Source organism: Molothrus aeneus, chromosome 8 (assembly GCF_037042795.1).
Source record: "Molothrus aeneus isolate 106 chromosome 8, BPBGC_Maene_1.0, whole genome shotgun sequence".
NCBI lineage: Eukaryota > Metazoa > Chordata > Aves > Passeriformes > Icteridae > Molothrus > Molothrus aeneus.
Window position 1 is genome coordinate 33,189,953 of NC_089653.1, and position 27,712 is coordinate 33,217,664.

At 42.9% G+C, this 27,712-nt stretch overlaps 1 protein-coding gene across 1 annotated transcript in view; it reads right to left on the reverse strand.

The window, feature by feature from the left end:
- Nucleotides 1-1,785: 1,785 nt before the first annotated feature.
- Nucleotides 1,786-27,712, reverse strand: part of ADAM12 (ADAM metallopeptidase domain 12) — a 184,193-nt gene continuing 158,266 nt past the window's right edge. Inside the window, exons 14-23 of the mRNA XM_066555175.1 lie at nt 26,897-27,092; nt 19,064-19,172; nt 18,761-18,959; nt 16,170-16,247; nt 12,422-12,530; nt 11,799-11,934; nt 11,074-11,182; nt 9,843-10,025; nt 4,535-4,647; nt 1,786-3,086 (exon numbers count right to left, since the gene is read on the reverse strand). Of these exons, the coding sequence (XP_066411272.1) occupies nt 3,026-3,086; nt 4,535-4,647; nt 9,843-10,025; nt 11,074-11,182; nt 11,799-11,934; nt 12,422-12,530; nt 16,170-16,247; nt 18,761-18,959; nt 19,064-19,172; nt 26,897-27,092 (1,293 nt within the window). The 3' untranslated portion in view covers nt 1,786-3,025. The remainder of the gene's footprint in view (nt 3,087-4,534; nt 4,648-9,842; nt 10,026-11,073; nt 11,183-11,798; nt 11,935-12,421; nt 12,531-16,169; nt 16,248-18,760; nt 18,960-19,063; nt 19,173-26,896; nt 27,093-27,712) is intronic.

A 27,712-nucleotide genomic window follows, 5' to 3' on the forward strand; every position in this document is an offset into this window, starting at 1 on the left:
TGGTGTTTTGTACTTTCTGTTCTATTGATTAGCATAAAGGCAGCTTTAGGGAGAGCACACTCTGTTCCTGCCTTCCCTCTGGAAAGGGAGCCTGGCTGTGGCAGCATTCCAGGGGTGTGGGAGAGGACAGAAAGGAAGAATCAGCCCCAAAAAATCTCTCCCACCAAGATAAACTGAGACCCATAAAATACTGAGGATTTAAAGGTTGGTGTAACCCTAATTATTAAAGGTGATTTAGAAATTATTAACCTTTAATTATTAAAGGTGATTTAGAAAAGGTGATTTGCTGAGCAGGGAGGTGGAGGAATTTATGATGACAGGACTGAATTTATTATGCCAGGGCTGGTGCAAGGAGCACACCTTGGATTTCACACCCTGCTGTATCCCACAGGAATTTATTTGCTTACAGATGTAAAACCATTCACCTGCTCTCCACAGTGGAATTTTCCATGCCATCTGCATTTCTAATCACGAAGGCACTAATTAGGTGGGAAGGCACCTCAAACCAGCTACTACTGATAAAAGTCCCTAAAAGAAAAGAAGGATTTGATGGATCATTTGGTGTCATCTCTTCTTGTCAGGTGTTGTTTCTTGTCCCATTCCACTCAAGCTACAGGTCCTTTTCTGCCTGTAGAATTTTGCAGCTGATAATATAAATATAAATATAAATATATTGGTTTAGTTGAGGTGTTAGGGCATGGGATGGACTCGATGATCTTTAAGATCTCTTCCAACCTAGTCATTCTGTGAGTTCTGTGAAATATAAGTAATAAAATAAATATAAAAATATAAATAATAAATAAAAGAAATATAAAAAAATATAAAATTTGCAAACTGCTGACTGGAAGGATTTTACATTTTATGGCTGTTGCCTACATTTCACCCACATTTTGCTGTGAAAAAAAATCACCCTGTACTATTCAGTAAGAACTTTTATTGGTGTCAATAATGGTATTAATTTTTACAGGATCTTTGGGTTTTGTTACCTGTGTTTCAGATAGAGAATTGGGTTTTTTTCCCCCAGACATCTAGAAATCTCAAAGTTTAGCCATGTCTTAGATGGTAAGTCTGGTAGATAATATGTTCTTCTTAACTGTAGGACTAAATTCCCTGTGCCTGGATACCTGTGCTTGTTTTAGTGGGAATAGTTAAGAAATTTAACACATGGTGTGGGTGAGGTGGCTGCTTGCAGTGACAGGGACACAGCTGGGTGCCCTGTGTGGATATTTCTATTTTCTATATTTTAAAGCCCGCCTAGGCTGGTTGTATTTAAGTTTATACACGTGCCAAGTCTTACCTAGGCTGCTCCTGTTAAATTCAGAACTCCTGATGCTGATAACAGACACTTTTTAGTCATTTCATGTCACCTTTCACTACCCACAGTTTCACCTTGTGGTTTTCAGCAATTTGCAGAAGGAATCTGATAAAATGGGAGCATTCAAAAAGCAAACTGAGCTCATGTGGCTGCTTCAAATGGAGGTACCCCCTACTCTAGATACAAAAAAATTAGTATTTTAAATACAGAAATATGTAAAGTACATAAAAAGCATCATTTTGGTTCCCCAAACCTTCTGTTGTGATTCTCCACACACAAAGCCCTGTTGCTGCTTTAAGAATTGAAATACATTTGTGAAGCTCTTCCTTTGCTATTGAGCACCAAACTGAGCTGGGGTGTATTTTGGTTATTTTGGTTTGTTCAGTTTCTCCATAAACATGAAGGTTGTGCTGCTACAAGGGGGAATAACTGGGAAAATGAAATACAATGACACTCCCTGAAGCCAGGTCTGAGTTTCTATCAATGCTTTTATTTTTGCTTAAGGAAACAAAAACCACAAGCAATGAGGAAACCATTAAAGGTGATGGTCCCTTCTCCCTCTGCTTCAGCTGATAATTAAAAATTGCTGTTTTTACAGGTGAAACTGTGTTCAGCAGTGCTACTGAGAAGGCACAGAAGAGATCAGGTGTAATCACAGAGCAGAGATGAACTTTTTTTTTATTTTTTGGATAATCCAAGTCTATGTATTAAAATACACATTTTGATTTGGGAATTAAGGAACCTGGAGCAACCTTGTAGAAGTTTAATACAAAACAGTAGTAAATATGCAAAATACAGGTGATAAGCAGAGCAGTGAGGCAAAAGGAAATAATATAAAATTTGATTTTTAAATGTAATTCTTTGTCATCCATGGCTTCCCCCCAGCCCTGGGTATAATGCACTGCCAGTCTAATCAGGACAACAATGAGATGGTGGAATTTAATTACCAAAGCATCAAAAAGGAGATGGCACAGGGAGGCCTGATATCTGCATTAATATGGACTGAGCAGGCTGTGCTTGAGGAAAATGAGGTTAAAACCACCACAGCTTGGTGATGTACAGTACTTCTTCAGTGAGAGGACTTCTCCCAGGTGGATATATCCTCTTTCAGCACAGAGATTTCTGGGAGGTCTCAAACAGTAAGGTGAAAATTGAGATTACAGTACAGCTGCAGACACAGAGTGAGCCTTTGGTTACATGCAGGTCACACCTTGTGTGCAGGTATTGGGCATTTCACCCAGTTCCAGGAGAGATTTTGTCTTTTCACCCTGCCATATTTACTCAGAAGTTGGGTAAGGACCATTGAGATGGAGCTGTTTACACATTTCATTGATCTGCATCAGCACCCCTTAAAGAACAAAACTAAGAAATCTACATAGGACCAACAGAGCAGAATTATTCAAGTTCAGTGAAATATTACAAAAAAAAGGTTTCCTTTTTAGGAAAACTCAGCTATGGTAAAAATATCTACTACAGTGCACTGCACTGTAATAAATATTCAACATAAATTAATAATTTACAAGTACCTGAGCAAGTATACAGAGCACCATAGCACAGCACAGCACCAAAGGCAGTAGCTCAGAATTCTTAAAAATAATGCTGTTTTAAACATTAAAAATTCTAAGTATTGTCATAGAAATGAACTCCAGCTGGAGTTGAAAGATAGTGCAAACTTCTGTCTTCACTTTTTAAAATAAAGGTGTCAGATTTTCATTTCACATCCATAGTGTTGCTGGACCTGGATACCTGTGGTGGATGTTTGGGAGCAGGCCTGTTGGAAAGAAAGCAAACAGAGTATTGTTACTTAATCTCCATTTCTTTGGGTGCTCATCAATTTTGTACCTGATCAAAAATGTCAGTAATGTTGCAGAATTCCAGGTGGTCTCCAAAAGCTGTAGGAGTCAGCTTGAAATGTTGCTTTCAGAATTTCTGACTAGAATGGACAGCCAGGGGTTTACTCAAAGTTTCTTTGTGCAATTTTTTTGCTAAAATATAGGAGACAATATTGGTTCTATTTTTAATGTTTCTGAGCACTGAAGTGCTTTACTGGTAGAATTCTTGTAGCTTAAAACACCAGTTTTATCTTCCTTGGAGCTCACTTTATTCACAGGAAACTGAGGAATACTGGGTAAGAAAACAGCATTGACTAAACTCACTAACATTGGGTGTGGTTATTCCACTTCCTGACTATTTTTTTCAAACATTAGACTTTTGAAGTGCACAATTTCCATGCTTTTTGAATCTTTTGGGTGAAATTTTCAGATGATGTCAACTGATGTTTCCTTGGGAAATAGGTGATGAGGAAATCACTTTTTTGGTGGCTGATTTTAACAGCATTCAGTTCTCAGCCTAATTCAGATGGGGAGGAACTGTGGAGAAAATTCATTTTTTATTGGTTATTTTTGTAAATATACAGCCAGGTGTTTACAGTCAAGCCTTCACAGGTATTATAAATCCTCATATTCTGTGGGAGTCAGAGCAACTGTGCTGGTGCACTCCCAGTGAGAAGCAGCATGATAAGTAAAATTAGAGATGGAAATTATGTTGGAAGTGGTTGTTGCAGCAGCTCCTTGAGCTGTTGTAGCCATGTTGCTGTGAAGTGCTAAAATCCAGGTGTTGGGATTGATACCTTTTTGGGACTGCCTAAAACCAGAGGCTAGACAAAATTAAGGGAATAAAAAGAGGTTATATATATATTGAAGGGCGTTCAGGTATATTTTGGGCAGACAAGGCTCCTCAGGGACCACACCCAGAAATGGATGGTGGGTCACAGGTTTTCATACTTTTATGAAAAAGGGAAAATTAAGGGAATAAAAAGGAGTTATATTGATTGAAGGAACTTCAGGCACATTTTGGGCAGACAAAGTTCCCCAGTGACCACACCCAGAAATGGATGGTGGGTCACAGGTTTTCACACTTTTTAAAGTTTGGTCCATTTGCATATTGGGGGTTAATCTTCCAATTACAGCTTCAGTTAATGAAGTAATTTTCCTCAAGTTTTCTCCCCCCAAACTCACTTTTGTTTACACTTGTGGGCCCTGAGGCAGTGAGGTGTCCTTGATTGCCAGGCCTGGAGGAGAATTGTTGTGTCTGCCTAAAATGGGGAAGCAGCAGCTGACACGGTGCGTGGAGTTTGGGTTACACCCTGCTGAGTTACAGGATTACCGGCAGATGGAAAGCACAGGAGCTGCACTCCTAAGGCACGAGGATGGGACTGACCTGGCAGGGCTGGCGTGGGGCAGAGCCCGGGGCCGTCCGGCGGGGCCCTGGCGCGCTCGGCCCAGCGGGTCCGCGGGGAGAGGCTTCCGAGGGGCGCTGGGCTTGGGGGGCTCCTGCAGGGAACACGAGCTCCTGTCAGTTCTCACAGGGGACAGCACGCCCTCCACCACACGGCCACAGCTCATGTCAGGCCATAGAATTGGGGAGTCACACGCTGGGCTGGCTTGGGAGGGACCGTAAAGCCCACCCAGTGCCACCCCTGCCACGGGCAGGGACACCTTCCACTGTCCCAGTGATGCCTTGGTGGGCTGCTGAGAACAGGGTTAAAGGAATAAAGAATAAAGCACTTAAAGGAATAAAGCAGGTATTTCTTAAAAGGCCTTCACAGATACACCCTGGGCAGTTCAAGAGCCTGGCCATGGCTCCACCCAAGATGGACAATGAGTCACGAGTTTTCACACTTGTGTAAGTTTTGGTCCATTTCCATATTGGGGTTAATGTGGAAATATTTTTGCTTTCAGAATATCTGCCTGGAATGGACAGCCAGGAGTTTAATCAAAGTTTCTTTGTGCAGTATTTTTGCTAAAATATGGAGACTATATTGATTCTATTTTTATGTAGATGGACCCAAGATGGATGGCGTGTCACGAGTTTTCACACTTTTATAAATTCTGGTCCATTTCATACTGGGGTTGATTGTCCAATCCCAGCTCCAGGTTATGAAGTCCCATCCTCCCAAATTTGCTTCCCTCAATTCCCTGCTATTTGCACTTTTTTGGGGCTGAAGCTGCAGCGGTGTCCTTGGTTCTGGGGCTGGAAAAGGATTGTTCTGTGTGCCTGAGCTGTGAGGAGAGCTGCTGGCACTTCATATGAAGTTCAGAGTTGTACACTAATGCAGTACAGGATGTGGAAAATATGAAAGCTAAAACTTAAGGCATCACCGGGGTGTTCCAAGCCCCATCCAACCTGGCCTTGGCCACTTCCAGGAGGCAGCCACCACTCTGGGTAAAACTGACACCTCATCCCCCCTCACTGTTTCCTCCTAACACCTAATCTAAACCTAAACTGAAGATATGTTATGACCAGGTAAGTTTAAATGAGTAAAAAGTAACTTATTTTTAACAAGCTGGCACTCTAATTTTAAACCAAAGATTTGATACTATATTTTCATGATTTTATGACTTTTGATTCCTTGCTCTAGAAATGCAGGGTGCATCTCTACTGGACTCAATGCTTACTTGGTGGTAAATGGAAACAGCAAAGATTCAATACACAACTTTGTAGAAGCAGTTCTATAGAAAGGTGGGAATGCTCGACATGACGTTAAAATGGAAATTCAGATGGCCACAAAACCAAAGTGCCCCAGTCTGGTTTGGATTGGGAGCATCTGTGGAATTTTTTTTGCTGTGCTTTCATTCAGTGGAATTAAAGGCTCCATTAATAAAGAACAGAAGTCATCTGCTGTCAGGCTGGGCCAGTGGCTCCTCTGGGTGGTCCCTGCAAACAGGGAAACGTGGCTGTTTGTGCTCCTTGTTATGGGGAGCTGGGACACATTAAGGGGCTTGCTCAGGGCACACAAATCTCTCCAGTTTATCCCCAAACTCACTTCAGATCTTTCTACTACTGGAGCTGCATAGCCAAGCTTTTCCCAAGGAATTTTATTCCTTATTTTTAGTTAAGGATCATTGGTAAAGTTAAAGGAAACAAGAAGAGCTTACAAGCATAATCTGATTAAAGATCCTTTGAAAGATGTGATCCAAGCAATCAGAGCATGAATTGCTCCTGAATAAAGTCCAACTTTCATTATTTGTTTTGAGCATCCTTTTGTTTTTTTACTTTCCATGGCAAATACTTGCTCTTTCAAGAAGGAAATGCAGATTGATTAGCCACAGGCATTTTGATAAGGAAGAAAATACATGAGCTTAAGTAAATCTCATATATAAGTTTAAATTTGCCACAAACTACATTTTAGAGTTGCATGTAATGTCCACCCTCTGTTTAATTCTCTGCATAACAAGTACTAGTATTGATAGGTACACAGGCCCAACTCCTGATTTATTTATTCATTCATTTTCCACTCAAAATGTCCTCAAGTTAAAATATCCTTAAGGAGGAAGCAGCCAAGTGTTTTGACAGGAAGTGTAATGTGGTGGCAAGCTGCTAGGAAAGGGTAAATGAAAGAAAAAAATTGAAAAGGGACCTCTGATAAAAATGGAGCAGGAGAATAAATGGTGGCTGAGATAAAGCAAAATGGAGCAGCACTTGATAGAAAGGAGATGCCACCAGGAACACACAACCCAAGGAACAGAGGAAAAGCTCTGTGAAGAAATAAATCCCATCCCCCAGACTGATTACAGAAGGGTCTTCTCTGTTCTTTCTGTGCCACAGGAGCATCCAAACTTTGTGTGTTACCTCGTGTGGGGCCCTGCAGAGCCTTTGATGTGCTGGGAATCTGCAGCACAGCTCAGGGTACCACCACAGCTCTGCTTCCCTCATTCCTTCCTCCACTCCTTCCCCTACAAAGCTTCAGCTCTTCCTCACAAAGCGTTTATGGATGGATTTCTTTGTCCATTTTATATCCACAACCTGGCATTTAATGCATTCAGGCCCTGCTTGGGGAAGTGTTGTTTCAAATATTGGAATGAAAAAACACAATTCTCATACTGAGCAGCTCCAAAGACATCAGGTGCATGAAATTCCAGCTTTTTTCCACTGATTTTTGAAGAAGAAAGTGAAAACCCTCAGTGATTACAGCCAAGCTGAGGTGTCACAGGAGAGATTTCCCAGGATAACTGTGGCAGAAGGAGCAGAGCTGGGCTGAGCTTGGTTTTACTGAGGAACAAGTAAAACCACTTTTTTAAGTGGTAAAATTTTGAAGTAAAAAAGTTCTATTCCCTGGCATTAGGATGAGCTGTAAAATACGAGATGTATTTTGGTAACAAGAGGATGAGAGTGTCAGAGGCAGCAACTGAATGCTAAAAGCACCAAAATCGAGGGGAAAGAGATCAAATCCAAATGCCTGCACTGAACCCATGGCTAGGATAAACCTGCACTGTTCCCTTGATTCACATGGGGCTCTGCTGATTTATACTGACTGTGAATCTGGCCCATAAATAACGACTGTTTGCCTTGCAAGAGCATCTGAAAGAAGGAAAAGCTGTTTTTCAGTCAAAAAGATAATTAAATATTAAACTTGGCAAGAGCTAATTCGCTGAGGATTTTTTGTTTGCTTGATTGGTTTGGTTTATTTCGTGTTGTCTTTGTTTTTTAACTATTTTACTTACAACTGAAGGCAATTTTATATAATTTACAGCACCATCCTGCAGCACTGAGCATCTGGGTGATATCCTGAATGTAGCAATGATTTTTCAAGTCCTTCCTCTTGCTCCCCTTCTGCATGTGCTTCCAAGAGAGAGCTGAAGCAATACATGAAGCAGTATTTATATTTATTATCCCAAACTCTTCTGAAGCTAATTTACTTCTTCCAAGATTTGAGGGGAAAAAAATTGACTTAGGAATGAAAGATTTTCTCCCCACACAGTGTTTTTTGGTCCTTCTGACATAAAAAGTAGCTGTTTCTCACAATATTGAGGTTATGATCTAATTTTGAAAGAATCTATTCTTGCTCATTCTTTAGGCTGCCTTGAGCTGATCCCCTGTTTGTGTTCCATGCAGAGGCTGAAAATGGTGCAATGATATTTTGCTTGATGAAGGAACTGTCACAATGAATTTGAGCTGCCAAGCTGAGAAGCTTTTTGGCAGTTTCAGATCTGTCAGTCTTTGCTAGTGGTGGTACTGCAGGTCTGGTGTTCCACCTGGCACTCTGGGTGACGTTTGGAGCACAAGGATTTAGGAACATGAGCTGTAGAGGGGAGCACTGGGCTGTTGTGATGTGCAGTGAGGCTGGAGCAGGTGCAGATGCAGTATCAGAATGACAAATGGCTCCTTTTCCTTTTCCTTGGAAAGCCTTTTCTCCATCCATATTCTGCTTAAGAAGCAGAAAAGCACTTGCACTTGAATCTTCCCTATGACCACTGTGAATTGTGCAGAATGTTAGAGAAAATGAGAAAATGAACACTAAGACCACTGGAGCTAAAGACAAGCAAGAGGAATCAATATTGCTCCTGACTCCCTATAAAATTTATTTTAGAAGAATCAGCGTTCCTTACTCCTCTGGAAAGGAAAATGACTGGGAATGTGGAAAAGGGAAGGTAAAAAAGCAAATAAAACACAGATTGCACTTGGAAAAGTTGGTCTAACCTGAGTGATACAATGTTCAGGCTTAGAAAAAATTAAATCTAGAAACATTTATTTGCTGCCACAATGGGCAGGGACACCTCCCACTGTCCCAGACTGCTCCAAGCCCTGTCCAACCTGGCTTTGGGCACTTCCAGGGATCCAGGGGCAGCCACAGCTGCTCTGGACACCCTCCCTGACAACTTCTCTGGGCAGCCTCTCTCATCCCTCTTTGTTTCTGACATTTTTCCAATCCCTTTTCAAAGCCCTGCACTCCAGCACTGTCTCAGAGCTGTCTCCTCCTATCCAGCACCAGGAAAGGGTCTCAAGCAGCTCTCAGGGCTCCTGCAGGTGAGAGCCTGGTGTTAACAACACTCACTCCATTTCAACCTTGTACCGCAGCCAGAACAGGAACAGCCTGGGTGCTTTGCACAGAAACAGTCGCTCCAAAGTGCCACCAAAAGGGAGCAGCCAGTGACAAGGAAAGGCACTGTTTAATGCACACAGCTTCATCTACCCTGTCTATCGCCCTCAGATGCATCTTATTCAAAAATAAAAAATAAAAAATAATTACCATCTCCACTTAAACATTGCAGTGAAAGGTGGGTCTGCATGAAATAGTGGTTTTTGGGTCTGTGCCCTGGAAAACCAGACTGTGCTTCATGCAGCCCTTGGCAGGGCAGAAGCACATCAAGCTAAGACACCTTTTGCTCTTGCACATCACATCTGCAACATGACTCCCTAAACTCTCTCTCTGTGTCTGGCAGCTCACTAACAAACTGTGCAGCTCTCCCCTGGCTGGGCAGCTGCAGAGATGTGTTTGCCTCTAATGTCTTTGTTCTGTTGTCTTTTGAGTGGTGAAGGCAGAGTTCAGGATCCAAAATTTTAGGATCACAGCCCCACTAGCCACAAGGCAATTTTTCTACAGCACAGTTCTGAACTCACACAAAACATAAAGAAAATACTGTGGGAAAAGGGCAGCAAGAAAGATGACAAAACACTTCATTTCTCCGGACACTCACAGAGTAAATATTACATAGAAGAGAATCAATGGTCCAAAGAGAACGGTTACCTGGGTGAACCTCAGTGAAGGATTAGCTGGCAGGGGTCTCTCAGGCCCAGCTTGGTGTCCTGGCAGCTGGGGAAGGGGTGGCAGGACCCTCTGGGGTGTTTTTAATGGTGGCACCTCGTGTGTCTTCACAGGGTCGCTGATGTCGATGATCTGATACGGCAGCGGCCGCCTGGGGCCGTCCCTCTGGGAAAAACCATCCACCAAAGTTAGAAATGGCAATCATCCAACCAAAATTATACATTTCAATCATCAAACAAAGTTATACATTTCAATCATCCACCAAAGTTACACATTCCAGCCACCCAACCAAAGTTATACATTTCAATCATCCAACCAAAGTTATATATTTCAATAATCCAACCAGTTATACATTTCAACCATCCACCAGTTACACATTTCAATCTTCCACCAAAGTTATATATTTCAATAATCCAACCAAACTTATACATTTCAATCATCCAACCAAAGTTTTACATTTCAATAATCCAACCAAAGTAATACATTTCAATCATCCACCAGTTACACATTTCAATCTTCCACCTAAGTTATATATTTCAACAATCCAACCAAAGTTATACATTTCAACCATCCACCAGTTGTTATACATTTCAATCTTCCACCAAAGTTATATATTTCAATAATCCAACCAAAGTTATACATTTCAACCATCCAACCAAAGTTTTACATTTCAATAATCCAACCAAAGTAATACATTTCAACCATCCACCAAAGTTACACATTTTGGTGTTAACAAAAGTCACACATTTACACAAATCTTCCACCAAAGTTACTCATTTCAATAATCCAACCAAAGTTGTACATTTCAAGGGCTGGCACAGAATCACAGGATGGTTTGGTCTGAAGAGATCTGAAGGACCAGCATGTTCCAACCCCTGGCTATGAGCAGGGACACCTCCCACCAGGGAGCTGCAAGCCCTATCAAACCTGGCCTATTGCTACTTTAAAATCCATGGGAGTCCCCTGCTTTTCTCTCCTAGAGACAAAACTATTTATTTTCTGCACTGGACAGCTCCACCTGTATTCAATGTGGAAGGCACAAATGAATTTTGAAGCTTACATCCTCTCCCATTTTACTTAATGTTAGTCCTACCTACATGATATTAAGTTCATGTAATTATTGTATTATAATAAATCACTTAATTGAGATCCAAAATACATGAGACCTTTTTCTGGTTTTCCCCCACTTTAAAAAAAATATTTAGGGACTCACTTTTTGTATGGCTGTATTTTGTGGCTTCACAATGAGGTTTTTACTAACACATATGGTATGAACATGATTTGGCTCAGATGAACTGGAAGGTCTTGCTGGACTCACAGACCTGCAATACAAACATTTAATTGTTGAACACAACGTTCTGCTTTGTAACATTTTCTTAAACAGGAGCCTCTTTTCAGGATGGGATTTTGCAAGGACTTTCTGCCTGGTTATAGTAAACAAGGAAAGTAAAAATTGTCTAGCACTCCTGCAAGAATAAAAATAAATATTGATTTTTTAGAAACCAGTAGTCTGTTAAATTAGCTTCTGCAATCTGTGGAAATGCAGCTTTGTAACACCCAGGAGACTATTCTAATGAATCTAACATTTAAACAGTAATGACCTCAAATAGGAAAGTTTCAGCTCACTCAGCTGAGTTTAGATAAAAGGCCATGCAGTGTAATGAAACTGTTTCAGGCAAATGGAAATAAAGACAATACTTCCATCGCTGCTTAATTTTTCATCCCAAAAGGAAAGAGGGATATATTCAAACCAATACCTGTGTTATTTACTGCCTATCAATGAAATTAAACCAACCCAGGGAAAACACTGCTGATAATGCTGAATATTTTTTGTCAAGGCTGGTTCTTCCTAATACATCCACAGTGATGAGAATTGCTGTGTTTACTGCTTCCTTTCCTTAATAGCTATTGGAATATAATTAGGGAAAATGGGCATACCTTAATTTCTCTATTGTTGTCTTCTTGCTTGTAAACAACCACCTCATGAAAGTCTTCCTTTTGAGGTACATGATTGATCCAGCAAAGATAAGGCACAGGATGGTTATCAACACTCCTATGGTCAAACTCTTATTGTCTGTAAAAAAAATCACATGGAGTTAACTTCTTCCAAGGGCCTGCTCACTGCCTGGCCAGGGTTTCTTTGCTATCTTCAAAAAACAAAAATCTTTCAGCAGTGAAATCATGATGGGAAGCTTTGTCATGGAAATAACCACGCTGTCATAATTTCACTATTGCCACCCACTGCAGCATCTGGCATGCAGAGGAGAGATCCATTTTGGTTTAGAACAGTATTGTTCATATGAAAGCAGACATTATTTCCCACTGAGATTTAGTTTGTACATCCACTTGAGAGGAGACTGCTTGCCCTGTAATGTCCTCAGACATAAACCAGAAACATCTTTGAGGTCACTAATGTTCCAACACTCTGGGGAAAAATTGGCATGGAATAATGAAATCCTGTAAAATTAACAAAGTGTAGAAATAATTCTTTTTGAGGTTGACCAGTTTCCACTCTTTCTCCTGTAAAAAAAAAAACAGGTGGAGCCTGAATTCCCACTGACCTGCCTGTCTGATGGGCCCACTGTCCACGCTGCCACCAAAGCCTGGCCTGTCACAGAAGGGGGGGGCCCAGTCAGCCTCACAGTGGCAGTTCTTTTTGTTGTTGCAGACCTGCAAAACAAGACAAATGGCTTAACATGAAAAACACCCGAGAGCAGCCCTGGCTGATAAGGGCTTCTAATCAGACAGTGACACATCAGAGAGGAATAAAACTTGGAGAAGAAAGGAGATGTGCTGATAGCTGCCTGCTGCACACTGAGGTGGCAAAGAGCAACTCGCCATGGAGGAAGAGGATCCTAAAAACCATTATTTCTTTGGCAGGAAATCGTTGGAGTTGCCCCAGCTGACAACATCAATAATATGAGGATAATCAGACACCTCTTAAGTCTTGTTCTCTGTTTGCTTCCAGCAGCAGCATTATCTGCCTGGTAACTTCAGTTCCTCCTGCCTGCACAGGAGCAGCAGAGCTTTGTCAGCCCCCCAGGTATTACTGAAGGGGTATTGGGGACAACCAAAGGTGATACAGAGACTTTATTATTAGAAGGCATGAAAAGACGCTTGATTATTAGAAATCTACAGTTCTTATAGAAACAATGGTGGACCTAAGACCTTTAGGAATCTTCTCTCCCACTATTGGTGAATATGAATAGCACACTCTAGAAAACCGTATTTATAAACAATGGTTACAGAAAGAGAGTTAATAATTGTTTGAATTCTTCCATCTAAGTTTCTCACAGCTTCTACACAGCTTCCCAGGATTTTCCTGGGAGAGCCATGTCTCTCTGTTCAGAAGATATGTAATTACTACACCCCAAGCTCTCCTCTCCATAAGGGCTTGCACTGAGCCCAGCACAGATTTTTCCATGGCTCCAAGATGAACCAGTTGCTGGAGTAAGCTGTGAAATGGGCTCAGGGCTGAGGAAACCCTGAGGGAGCTTTGATACCTGTCCTAGGCTGACTATATGATGCTTTAATCCCCAGCTGTCGTGTTCTGTTTATGCTCAATAATAAGTTTTGCACTTTAGGACTTGTTCCAGAGAGTGAAGGGGGCAGAGAAGAAGCTCAGTTTGTTTTCAGACACTGCACTCACTCCTCCACATTCCTGCTCCTGGCCTGTGCTGTCTGTGGATGGACAGACAGCGGGACAGAGCTCTCCGTTGTTTTAGTTAGTTTTAGCTTGCTGAGGCAAACAAGTTCCCTGGACTGTGGGGTTTTTTTCCTTTTTTTTGGAGCTGTTTAAACCTGTTCTGGACTGGACACCAGCAGAGCACCAGCAGCTCCACCTGGGGCCCACCAGGCCGGGCCTGGCCTGTGACATTTCCAGCACTGAGGGACTGATCAGAGCCTGAGTGAGCTGAGCTGCAACCCGGGGAGGGACTTTCTCAGTTTGTCATCTCTTTTGGAGCAGCAAGGGGTTTTATTGTTTAATGTTGTTTAGGTTTTATTGTTTAATAAACAGGTTTTTTTTCCACTTGTCCCCAAGGAGGTATCTTCTCCCAAACCAGTTGGGTGAGGAGCCGATTGAATCTGCTTTCCTAGAGGAGCCCCTTTGGGGGTTCTCTCCAAAATTTGCACTGAACCAGGACAATACCACACCTGCACTGGCTGCAGAGACACAGTGCTCTGTGCTGGGGTGGTTTTAACCTGGATGAGGGAACAGCTGGTGAGGCCTGACCACCCCTGTGGGATCAGAGAGCTCTGAGGGACTGGAGCTCAGCACCAGCACAGCCTGGCCCTGCTGCACACAGGGCAGGAGCCAGAGCTCCAGGGCTTTCCCCACTGTCCCCAAACCCTCATTATCTCCTCCTGCTACTCCTCAGGCAGCTGCTGTGTGGTGAACACAGAGCTTAAAGCTCCCTGCTGGCCTGACAGAATGCATGGAGTCACAGAACTGCTCAGGCTGGAAGAGATCTCCAAGATCTTCAACCATTCCCCAGAACTGACAAGGCCACCCATGGCCCCAGGTGCCACCACATCCACATGGATTTTAAATCCCTCCAGGGATGGGGACTCCAGCACTGCCCTGGGCAGCTGTACCAGGGCTGGAAAAACATTTCCATGAAGAAATTTTTGCAAATATCCACCCTGAGGCTGCCCTGGCCCAGCCTGAGGCCGTTCCCTCTGCTCCTGTCCCTGTGCCCTGGAGCAGAGCCCGACCCCCCCGGCTGTGCCCTCCTGGCAGGAGCTGTGCAGAGCCACAAGGGCCCCTGAGCCTCCTTTGCTCCAGGCCCAGCCCCTGCCCAGCTCCTCAGGGATTCTGCAGCCCCTGCCCAGCTCCCTCAGGGATTCTGCAGCCCCTGCCCAGCTCCCTCAGGGATTCTGCAGCCCCTGCCCAGCTCCTCAGGGATTCTGCAGCCCCTGCCCAGCTCCCTCAGGGATTCTGCAGCCCCTTCCCAGCTCCTCAGGGATTCTCCAGCCCCTGCCCAGCTCCATTGCCTTCCCTGAACTCCACCCCTCAATGTCTTGTCCTGAGGGATCCAAACTGACCCCAGGATATGAAGTCATATTTAGGTGCTCAAATCAATGTGTAAATAAAAGATTTTGGGCTTTAGGGTTTGTTGTCAATAAGGTCCTTAATTCTGTGCTAACCCCAACCATCACTGATCTGCCACCACCATGGAGAGCCCACAGCACAGATTAATAAATGAGTTTTCAGTAAGACACAAATCAGTTCACAGGAGTTTGGGTTATTCTGAGCATGCAATATTCTGGCCAGGTCAGCTTGGCAGGCTTTCAGAAACTGTGCTCCCTGTGTCTGCAGAGCACTAAAATATTCAGAGAGCTCAGACTGGCTGTGATCATGTAAAATTGAAAAAAAAAAAATTTACATTTCAAAGACAGCAAGATAATTAAAAATATACTTTGTTATATACTTTGTTAAGCATTATTTTTTAAATTAAAGCACCACAGGAATTCCCATTTACAATTCCACAAGGTCAGTTTTGCCACTGAGGAGTCACCAGAGGTTCTTGTTTGTACAGACATAAAAAATGCCAGTCCAAGCCTCTGCTCATTCCGTCCTCAATGATAAGAGGCAGCACCATCAACACACTCAGTTTTGCAAATTCAGGGTGATAAAATAAGTTAAAGCAAATTAAAATCCTTCCTCAGAGAGGACAGTGAGTTTCTATGGCTCTTCCAATGTGGCTGCCACAGCTTTTCAGAGAAACAAACAGCTCATCAGCACATCAAGGTTAATAAGGCAAAGCTTGACATAATTAACATTATCATAATATAAACTGGGTTTCAAACCACTGATATTATTAAATGATGTCATCACATTTTTCATTCTGTGCCACTTTCATGCCACAAAACTCATCAATATGGTTTTACTTTTTTTAATGTTTTTTGAAATGCTGTTTCATTTGCCTCTCAATTCCAATGTTTCCAATGCTCAATTCAAAAACTTCAACTTCTTTGTATCTATGGAGAAATTGCATTTTTGATTTTTAAGGGGAATTCTTCATGATGGGGGTCAGACTTCAAATTGCTTTGAGGATTACAAGATTCCTTTGTATCACAGGCTGTCAATTAAGAACAAGATAATTACTGCCTGATAAACATTTCTTTGTCAAATAAAAACAATTTCATATAAGGCACAGGGGAAATGGAAATACATAATAAAATGTATTGCAGTGACTCTGACTGATCTATGGCAGGCAATTATAGATCTCAAAGCCATTACAGAAAGTGATTTCATGTCCAGTGGTTATTGAGGGATTGTAAAAAATGTTTTCCTAGGATGCTTACCCCCCGTCCATGGCACTTGGTGGCACATTTATGGACCCCAAAAACGCTGGTGTTCTGGCACTGCCGGTTCAGGCAAATCTGCAAAATAAAAAAAAAAAAGATTTTGAACAGGGACAGAGCTGCTGGGGCTCCCAGGGCATTCTATCCCTTCTTTCAGCAGTTAAATATTCCCAACACACAAATATATATCATTATATGGACAAAAAGGACACCAGGATTGGGTGTCTTCTTATTATTTCCCTCAGCCCCTTTTAAATCTTTGAAATCCAAATCTGAGCAAGTTGAATTGTGCTCTCCTGGCCAGCCCTGGCTCCACACACACAGTTCACAGTGTGAGGTTGTGCAAGAAAACCCTCACAGATCCACTCAGGTGGAACTACTGGGGAGACCCTGGGGTTTGGGAGTTTTTAAAGCCAATTTAAAAATCAGTAATTTGCATTTTTTTTCAGGACTAAGAGTGCACTGAGCAGGATTCCTTCAGGTTCCTGCTCTGTTTTCCTTCCTATCTTCACCACAGCAGATGATTCCTTGAGCAAAGCTTTGGATCCTCATGGTGTAAATTATCAGAGTTTTGTTTATATTAATAGTGAAACATTTTTCATTCCACTACAGAATGTGGACCCATAGTAGTGAATATTTAAGTGAGGTCATTGATTTTTATGGGCTCATCATTGTTTTCCAGGAAAACCAAGATCTTTCCAAGTTTTTCCACATTAAATAACTTTTTTTTGTGTCAAATATAAACCAACCCTATTTAACATTTAATATTTATAGGAAATGGAAGTAAACAAATAGCATATGCAGAGGAATAAAATTCAAAAATTTTTTTTTTGTTTTCCATTCATTGCAGATAAACTTTACGCTGCCAATGGAGCTGAAAATTGAGGTTAAGCAAGATTAGTGCTGAGCAATAATAACATCAAACACCCACACAACTGATGAGCACGTCTGTAACGAGAAGTTACCCTACTCCAAACAGAAAAAAGAAGGAATTAGGACTAGAATAACAGTTCCTATGCTATGTTGACAACAAAAAAGGTCAAAAAGCCCCACACTGCACATTTTGCTCATGTTTAACTGCAGTGCAGTTCAGTAGTACTAAAAGTCAGTCACAATAATTAGCATTAAGCTGGGAATGGTGTTGAAGGAGGCGACAGGGATGCTTAATCAGGGCACTTATGCCCTGGGGAGAAGGAAAAATGGAAAGGAAATTAGAGTGAATTGGCATCAACATGCAGGCATGGAGAGAATATGGTCTGATTACAGCACTATTCACAATTCAAATATTCACAGTGCAGCAGCTCCCAGAATTCTGATCACATTAAAATGGCTGCGTTTCAAATTGTGCATCTCCAGTTGAGAAAACCCAAGAATATTTAAATTCATATTCTTAATCCATAATACAAATGCACTAATGTCCTCAAAGTAAAACATACAATTTCAGAAGTATTAGCCTGTGTATTCTATAGTGTGGATGTGTATGATTAGATAGATTAGAAAGATTAAATACTCATTAGTAAAACATAATGGGGTGCTTTCTCAGTGCTGAGTTGCCTTTGAAAAGACTTTTTAGAACAGATTGACTTAGAAATGTTGTAAGGGTTGTTTTCCTGTAGCAGAGCTGTGGTTTCACTGGGGATGGATTTCAAACCTGTTCCCAGTACAGTGAGATAATACAACGTAATTCAAAAGCTTTCAGAAATTCAGAGGCTTACTTCAATTTACCACAAATTATCAAAGCACTTGTTTTTCCTCCTTTTTGCAAGCAAACCCACTGAGGGTATGGAAACCTCCTTCATTTCAATAGATCTTGGACTGCTTTCCATTCCTCCTTCCCCTGTAAACTCATGGCTGCCTCCCATCTTTCTCAGTTGCTTTCCTCACAAAAGGAAAACTTAGAATGAGTTTTTTCACAGCCATGTGAAATCTGGGCTGCATTTGCAGTGGGTAACTCACAAAGTTTGCAAAACACAAACACTAAAATCAGTTTTGGTGGCGGAGCATCAATGGGTTTATAGTTTTCTAAGAGTGCATACAGAGATAGGTTTTCCTGCATGAAAAAAAAGAAGTGGGGAGTCATAATCAGAAGATAAAACACGTTTTGAAACCTCAAGTGAAGTTAATGACAATTTTGCAATGCCAGAGATGCTGGGAAAGGGAACACATGGAGCTCAGGAATTCATTAATAAGCCTGTAATGTATTTTGCTGCACTTATTTTGCAGAAAACCTCAAGCCTCCGTGGGCAGATAATTGGGACTGTCTTCAAAAAATCAGTCATAAACTTAAGCAACTTGCATTGCACAGAATCCCAGGATGTTTTGGGTTGGAAGGGACTTTAAAGCTCATCTATTTCCAACCCCCTGCCATGGCCAGGGACACCTTCCACCAGATCAGGTTGCACAAATTTGCATCTGAAAATCCATAATCCAGAACAGTGGCCAGAAGGGAGGAAAATTTGTTTCAGTCTAAGCATGAGAAGCAATTATTTTGTGGGGAAAAAAAAAAAATCCAAAGAAAAAAGAAGTACAAAACACTTGGCAGAGTGACAGTAGCGATGTTCCCCTCGTCTGGGAGCATTCCAGAATCTTACTTTTCCATCTCCACACTTGGTTCCTGCCAGCACCAGCCCAGGGTCAGGCATATCATCCCCCAGATACACGTGGGTGCCACGGCACAGGATCTTGCCCCCCTCCTGGAGTGGGATGTTGGTTTCTATGGAAACTGCATTGGTACCAATGACAGGTCGGTTTGCTCCTCCTTGACACTGGATCTTTCCACACTTTGCATCCCTGATGGAAATAAACACAACACAAGCAAGGATGAGGTGAATCATTTGAAATGTTCCAAGCCCTCTGCCAGCACCTGTTGCTGTGTTTGCAGGGAGAGGCCCTACCTGGGTTCACATTTGGCAAAGGAGCTCTTGGAGTCCTTCCCGCAGTTGCCGTAAGGGTCTCCAGCAGAATTGACTCTCTCAAAGCAGATCCCAGGAGCGGGTTTTGCACCTGAAACAAAACCTAATCAGAACTCTCATCTCATACAAGGTGTTTTTAATAATTTCCTTTGAGCTCTGCTGGTGCTTTAGGGGAAAGGGGGGATGTGAGCTGAATGTTGATGAGGCGACAAGACAGCGGTGCATGCTAATGGAAGGGTTTGGATGGGTGGGATTGCCAGAGTTTGTCTCTGAGCAACAGGCAGTGCAGAACTCCTTCTCTTCCAGGATTTCTCAGCTCATAGCCCTCTTGCCAATCCTCCTAGGACACAAAAACTTCTAGCAAATACCAGACAGACAAAGGCCAGCTGGAAAGTTGACTCTTCTTTTGCAGGAGTTCATGTTCTAGTGACATCCCAAAGAAAATTCTTTTCAAGAAAGGCCTGTTTGACTGCAATTGAGAACAAGCCAACAGAGAAAATCCAGTTGTAAACTGAGTGTAAAGATGTGAGCACCTGGCATGGCAAAGGGAAATGAGCTGCTATTAACTCAGGCTGAAGGACTGGGGAGAGGAAAGGAGCCCATCCCACCTTAACCCTCAGGACACCCACTCCTGAGAGGAAGAGTGACATGGAAGAAGGGGCATTTCTGTCATGGTGGTAGAAGTGGGAATATGGGAGTTCAGGCAGCATCTGGCTCTTATCTGCTGTGATCTTTTCTGATAAAGACATATCCTAATGGCAAAGGAACTTCCCTGGTGGGAGTAGGGCTGGAAAAGCTTGTGCAGGCAGATAATTAATCCTTGCACTTCAGAAGTTCAAGGGCGCTATTAGAACATCTCTTCTAGTGTTTTATACACACAATCTCCTGCTCATTTCCCTCCAGATTAGAACCAATTACAGAATATCTTCTAGGGGAAGATGCATCCGTTCATCTGGAATGTTGAAGAGGTGAAGGATCTGCTTCCCTGGTTTGACTGCTGCAACAATTCATTAGTCAGTGTACTGGAATTTAATCCCTTTGTTCTACAGTGAAGTGTGGCTTTCATTTCCAGCCAATAATTGCTGCTTCTTGCAAGATTAAGAGGCCCTTTGTTAGGGCTCTTTACTACTCTGTATTTTCTTTCCATGAAAATAATTAACAGCACCATCAAGTCACCACCAACATTTCGACTGCTCCAACAGGGAGACTGGCTTTGAGCAGCAGAGAAGAAACTCTGGCTAAAACTGAGACCAGAGACCTGCTACCTGCATTTCTGTGCTTCTGACAGATCAGCCAAACCAAAGCAAAAAGAACTTGGCAGCAAGTGATGTGATAGCCCAAAGGCTGAGAATATCCCATTTCTACAGTGCTCCTGATCTTTACCAGACACAGAACATTTCAACTAATGCTACATTTTGTCAAATGTTTTGAGTCACTTTCAAGTGTGTATGCCTCTAACTGTGGGTAAAACATTGCATTTCTTTGAGCCAGACTGAAGATTTCATTTGAAAGCCTTCAAAGAGGAAAATGTTCTTTTTTTCTTTTCTTAAAAGAAAAAAAAGGGGGTCAGATTCCTGGAGAAGAAAATACAAATATGACTGTAACACTTCCAGCCAGTGTGGATCTTTTCACTAAAAACTCAGAGATTAAAACTTCAATTAATTATCTGCATTTCATAGTCAGAAGCTTGACTAATACTATATACTGCTGAACAGCAATCTAATGCTATTAAGGACAAAATATTAAAACTTGGAGAGACTTAAGATGGCACCCTCTTTTCCTTCTAACATTTTAACATGCTGAAACTGGAAAATTCAGCAAGAAAGGCACAGAAGGAACTGAATATGAGCTGATAGTTCCCTGGAGAGAAGGACAAGAGCCTGAAATTCTTTGGAAGATTATGATCAAGCTTGCTGAGTTCAGAATATTTTTTCAAATCTAGAACTCCTAAAAGGGACCTACACAGAATTCTTTCAATTCTTTTTCATTAAAGTTCAAGCAATAATAATAATAAAAAAAAATCAACAAAAGCATCCAGACGAGGCGCTGTGCAGAAAAAGCAAAAGTTAAATTTCCATTTTCAGCATGCAGATGCCTCCTCATCTTTCCAGGGTGGGCACACTCAGTGTTCAGCTTGAGACAAACATTACCATGTGCAAATTCTATAGCAGCTTTGGAAGGGCTGGGGAGGGAAGAAACGTTCTGGGAGCAAGAGGCCAAGAAAACCTGCTTTTTCTTAAAACTGCTTTTTCTTAAAACTGCTTTTTCTAAACCTGCTTTTTCCAAAACTGCTTTTTCTAAAACTGCTTTTTCTAAACCTGCTATTTCTAAAACGGTTTTTTCTAAACCTGCTTTTTCTCCCACATGTGCAAGGACCAGCTTGTGCAGCCCTGGTTGTGAGCAGCTGCTCTGGGTGTTGTTTTTGGCCAGGAGCCTCAGCCCAGCTCAGCTGCTGCCATGGAATTGAGGGGCTGGATGCTCCCTTGGAGCTGTGGCAGCACAGCCCAGAGCCCAGACACGCTGTCCACTCAGTACTGTCCCCTCAGTGCCAAAGCTGCCAAAAGCCAAATGAATGCTCATGTCCTGTGCTCTGACTGCAAGGGATGTAACTAAGGCTTATTCTAAAAATGGTTTTTAAAAGGGAATGCACTCACTGAAGACAGAGAGAGTTTAAGGTGTTCCTCTTTCACCTGGTGGAAGTTTTTGGGTTTTTTTTTTGGTGTGGCTGATTTTTTTCCTGAATTCAGCAGCCTGGCGTTGCAGAGATGATGGAAAGCAGCCCCCAGGAAGGAAAACACATCTGCAGGGCTCAGACACTGAGCTTTAACTCCAGCTTTAATAACACTTGACAAGAAAAAGGATCTTGTGGAGCACAAACAACCACTCCCCTGCCAGGCTGGGAGCAGTCTGTGTGTGGAAACACCTGGTACCCAATGATCATCTGCAGCCTGGAAACCAAAACCCAGCTTCACTTTCTGCCTTTGGTTTCCACCCAAGACATGCTGGTGCTTGGGATTCAGAAGGCTGTTCCCTCTCCCCACTGGCTTCTCACAATATTTGTACTTCTTTATGGATGAAAACACATCAGAGTGTGAGATGCTGAACAGATGGAGCTACCAAGTTAAAAGGAGGTTTTCAGAGGATGCTTAAGGAAGAGAATTGTAATGTTGTGTTTCTGGAGGAAACCCATTTATCATGACTGCACCACGTAAACTGAAGCAGAAAGTCCTGTCTTCCTCTATTTTCTACCTCTGCAGGCAGAGGCAAAATGATTTGTGAAGGATTTCTGAGGGTTATTAAGTGGTTTGAGCTGGATGAGCAGAGTTTATTTCACTTTGCTGTTGGTAATTATAGTATCATGACCCGCTAATTAAGGTCCTGTCAGCCCTTCCATGCCAAGCCTCATTCAAGGGATTAAATCAGCCCCTGGAAGCTGCAGAAGGTCAAAGCTCACCCCTGCAGCTGCCAGCCAGGAGATTGTTGGGGTTTTTTCTCCAAATGTGTATATTGATGAGCCCACTTCTTTCCCTATGCAGTTGCAAAAAAATTAAAAAATAAAAAAATATAAGTTGCAGGGCACAGAAATGCTGTGTCATTTCAGACCTGTTGCCATAGGTAAACACCAACAGAGCCTCTTGAAAGGAATGAGGGAAATTTCTGACCATGGTGCTGATTCCATGAACACAAGAAACATGCTCTATCAGGCTGACAGCAGAAAAGGAAGATATTTCAGTTCAGCTCCCAGCTGTCTGTGGGAGGGGAGAGGGGAAAAAAACAACCTCTGAGTAACAGGCTGGAGTTCTGTGGCTCAGGCTGTGCCAGCCAGCACCACGAATAACTGTGCAAGTAAATATAAGCATAAAAACCACAGTTCTCTGTCGTGTGATCTGGGTTTCAGCTCATTAACTTTGTTTTTGCTGCAAAGCAAAAGTTCCACGAGCTGTCCTTGGCCTCTCTCCCCATCCTGGTGATCCCTGTTCTGTCTGGACAAGAGCAAGATGGGGTTGAGCATTTCTGTGCATTTAAGGAGGATGATGTCACCACCCCTGAGAATATGATTTAATATCTTTCCTATCTCCAGAAGAAAAAGGCCTGGCCACAAATCTGTGATGGTCAAAATAGTTTGATTTCACTGAATTCAGGAAATTGCAGTGCTTGGACAATTAGCAGTTTTCCAAAAGCAAATCAGCAGTGGTTGGGTCAGGTATCTGAGGCGGGCAGCCCATTTATTTTGTGTCTGTAGGGTTCTACCTGGCAAAACCTGCAAAGTTCTCACTCAGTAACAAATATTGACATCTAAATTAAGAATGTTCCTGCCTAAACAAATGGCCATGTCCATGCAACACATTTAAATGTCTTCTAATTATTAAATCAATGCCTGCCATTGGCTCCCCAAAATCATTGCTTTTTTCTCCACTTGGGGAAATTACAGGAAAACAAACTGACAAACTTCCCTAAAGAATCATTTTCTTGTCGATGCAGAAAAAGCCATGAGTTTAAAGTTGAGAATCTTCTGTTCCTTGGTAATCAATGATTTCTCTGTCTTGAGCAGCTCTATCTGTGTGTCTGTTTCTCCTGGAAAATGCCACCACACAAAGCATCACCATTGATGTCCCTGCTATCAATAGGTCAGATCAGTACAATCTGATAATTTTGAATATGGACCAAAAAAAGGTCACCAGAATTTCCTGCTCCCCAAAGATAAAAATGACATGAATTATGGAGAGAGAGAGAGAATGGAGAGCTCTGGGAGCAGACTGGAATCAACCTGGGCTCTGAGAGGAACTCATGGCTATTTTCAGAGATTCTCCCCAGGAGCTCCTCCCTTCTCCTTCCCACCAAGCTTTCCACAAAGATAAGAAAGAAGAAAAAAAAAATTCCTCTATTTTATCTGAGCCACTGTGTTGAGAGAAACAAAAACAACCCCAAGGAAATGCAAGTGCTTTTCTGGAAACAGGTTCCTACTACTCAAGCCTAATGTAAACAAGCTCTGACAGTGTTCATCATTTTCCTTTAAATAGATCTAAAAACATGAAGATTGACATTTATCATTGGGCTTCTGGACATCTGTAACCTGATGAATAAAGAAAGATGTACAAGGGAAGACATTAATAAGGAATTCAATATACCGAATATTATTTTAGGAAAAGTTATTGTATTTTGTTCTGCATGGATTCCTCCTAGTGGGAAGAAGAAAATAAGGAGAGAATGAAAATGAATTGTAATATGATTTTCCTTTAGAGGGGGAATTTTTTTTTTTTAAACACAAAACTAGGCAACACAGGCAGTTGTTAAAAACAGTTCTGATCAGACACAACAACCTGGGAAAAGGTTCCAATGTATATTTTTGGTACAAAGTCCAGAGACAGCATCTTAGAATGTCAAATCTCTTTGTGCTGCAGGCAAGGCTGGAAAGACGTGTAGGTTTTTAATCTGTACCACGATCTGTACAATTTTTCCAACTGCATGAGCCACCCACCCCTCTTCTCATTCCACCCCAAATCTGCCAGCTCACACTTCAGCCAGATGTGTGAGAGAGCAGTGGATATTCACATCCCTAGTCTTTAAATCCAGAATATGGGCATTATTTGAAGTGTCCAAGGCCAGCTAGACAGGGCTTGGAGCAACCTGGTCTAGTGCAGGGTGTCCCTGCTCATGGCAAGGGTGGAATGAGATGATCTCTAATGTCCCTTCCAGCCCAAACCCCTCTGGGAATCTGCGTTTATTTTTAATTTATTCTTCCAAAAACGTGGCAAGAATTAAGACTTTCAGTTCAGGTTTGGTCACGTCCCTTCCTCCCTATTTAAAATCCTTCTCCTTGGGCCTTCCCAAGGCAAAACCAAGGGGTATTCCTGCCAAAATCTGTTTGAGCTCTGTTCTTAACACATCTGTCTCATAAAGAGAGATGGAGCTTCCATGCCTGCCAGTGCCCATATCAAACAGTCCCAAGAAGGAAGGCAGGAGAGAATTAGGGGATCCCAGGGCCGTGGTGGAATTGCTGTGTTAGGAAGCAGACCTGGCAAAGAGCTGCAGCAATGCAGCTCCCTGACCTTTAGAGGAATTTTTCTCAGCCATTGACACCACAAACAGCCTGACCAAGTAACTTTCCACAGCATGGGAAACTGGTTCAGGAGGAGATTTTTGCTTTCTACAAGAGGAAATGTCTCTGTATGCAGGGATTAGAAGTCCCAGTCTGACTCAGGCTGGAGGCTATAATTGTCCATGGCTCTATGAGCTCACATCAGCTCTAGGACATGCGTGGGATTGGAGCACAGCACGCTTTGTTCCATGTGAGGAGTTCAGTTCTGAGCTGGAACCCCTCCTGAACGTGCTCTGATACCCACATGGCCAAGATGACCTGCTGTCTGCACTACTGGGGCTGCTTCCTGAGATGCTTTAATGCTCTTCTAAAGAGAGATTGCAAAAAGTCCACGTTCTCTGGGAAGGAAACAGAGAAATTCTTCAGTAGTATTCTGGGGAGGGCTTTGACCAAGGGAAACATCTGTGTGCCATTATACTGATACAGAGGTTTTGGAGCAGAGTTAGAGATGCTGAATTCAAAGAGGCTGGAAATATTAGTTTAAAAGAAATAATTACACCTATTTCTAAGTAATGTTTCTTCTTAGGAGAGAGAGTTTTTCAAATTTGAGATAGAAGGTCAGAGATGCTGAAGGAGACACGATTTGGATTCATACCAAAATTCTGAGTTAATACTTGCATTTCAATGGCAGGGTCACAGGGCTTTATAGAAAGGTGAACAGCTTTCTTGGGATACATGTTGAGAACAACTCAAGAACTCATGTTAACAGATTTCTGCAAAAAGGGAGCAAATTCCCACGGGAGAATAAACCCCTTTCTGCTTCAGTGCACACCCTGCTAAAAGCACTGTCAGGAGGCAGTTTCCAGGTGACACCAGTTAATAAAATACACACAGTGATCCAGGAGTCTCATGTCAGTGTCAAAAGCTGAGCCCTGGCTGGGGATGGAGCAGACACATCTGTTTTGCAGATGAGCTGTTTAGAGCACAGGAGGAAGCTCACACAGCAGCCTGAAAAGGGCTGTGATTTCAACCTGCCAGGAGCATTCAGCACCTTGTGGGGTGACATCAGGCCATATCAAAGTCAGGAGGAAATGATTTGTCTAAGTTCACCTATCCATTTGCAGCTTGTTGCTGCATGAGCCTCGTTACCTCCTGCTGCAAGACATGAACACGACAGCAAATCAAGGCTGGAATGAATCACCCAGAGATTCCCTCATGATTCAAACAGCTACAGATTGGTGCTGCACCCTCCAGATCTTTATTCCTTCCCCCAAGCCTCTGTCAGACCTGTGTCCCAGTGCTGGTGATACCTTGTGCAGGCTGCCCTAGAACAGAGGCTGGACAGAGCTAAAAAATAAAGCAGGGATTTATTCAAAGCATCTCCTCCATGCATCCACCTTGGGCAGCACCAGAGCCCAGCCAGGGCTGCACCCAAGATGAACCAAAATGGCCCCAAAATGCACGGCTGGGCACGGGCTCTGTCCCTGGGATCAGTTCTGCTCCATTTGCATCTTGCAGTTCATTGTCCCATTCCAGCTTTAGCCCCTGCAGTCCCACCCTGCTTGTTTTTCTCTCTCCAGCCCACGGGGTTTGTGCTCCTGGGCTGAGATTTGGATCATTTGTCCTTGGTGCCCAGCTGGAGCAGGAATTGTTTTGTCTCCCTGCTCTGTGCACAGAGCTCAGCATGCCCTGATGTGAAGCCCAGACCCACACACTAAAGCAGCCCAGAATGGGAAAAATAGAAAAGCCAAACCTGAGGCCTCTCTGGCACTCACCTGGGCCCCAGAGGGTGATGCACTGCTGCTCGTGGGTCTGGCAGATGCCATTGTAGCAGTAGCCATCCACCCCGTGGCACGCGTGCCCGTCATGCAGGTAAACGTTGGCCGGGCACTGCGGGCTGGCCCCCGTGCAGAACTCGGGCAGATCACAGGAATTGCTCGACTCTCTGCAAGAAATCCCTGCTGCTTTGAGCTGCAAAACAAACAGAACTTCAGTGGCTGGGCTGTGCCTGGTCAGCCCTGCAGCACAGGAGCAGATAGATTTCCCCCTGGCCCGGCCCCAGCTGGCTGCAGAGGACAGGGCAGGGATGGCAGAGCTCTGAGTGCACGGATCCGAGCCATGCTGGGAGGCTTTGGCAGCAAGGAGGCTCAGATGAAGCTGCACACATGACTCAAGACAGAAGGCAACCCCAGCCCTGATGTTTGCAGGTGGCTCCTTCATCGTGTCTGAGCACAAGAACTCTGGAAAGGAGGATCCGGAGCACTGGGCAGGTCAGAGACCTTTCCATCCAGGGCAGCTGATCACAGAACACTGTGCTGTGTTAGGGCTCAGGAAGCCACCAGCACACTTGGCTGTGGGTTCAGATGCCCAAGAATTCACAGCTTGGAAGGTTCAATTCAAAGATCTTGAATAGATCTTGAACGTTAATAAATCTATGGAGTTACATTTCCTCATGGAAATGTTGTTGTGATGGGCATCAAGATCTCCTCAAACTTAGTTACAAGATTAACTGTTTGTCCTGTGCCAATTTCCATGGAAAATGATTTTTTTTTTTTTGGAACGTGCCAGTCTGAACATTCACATCTCAACAG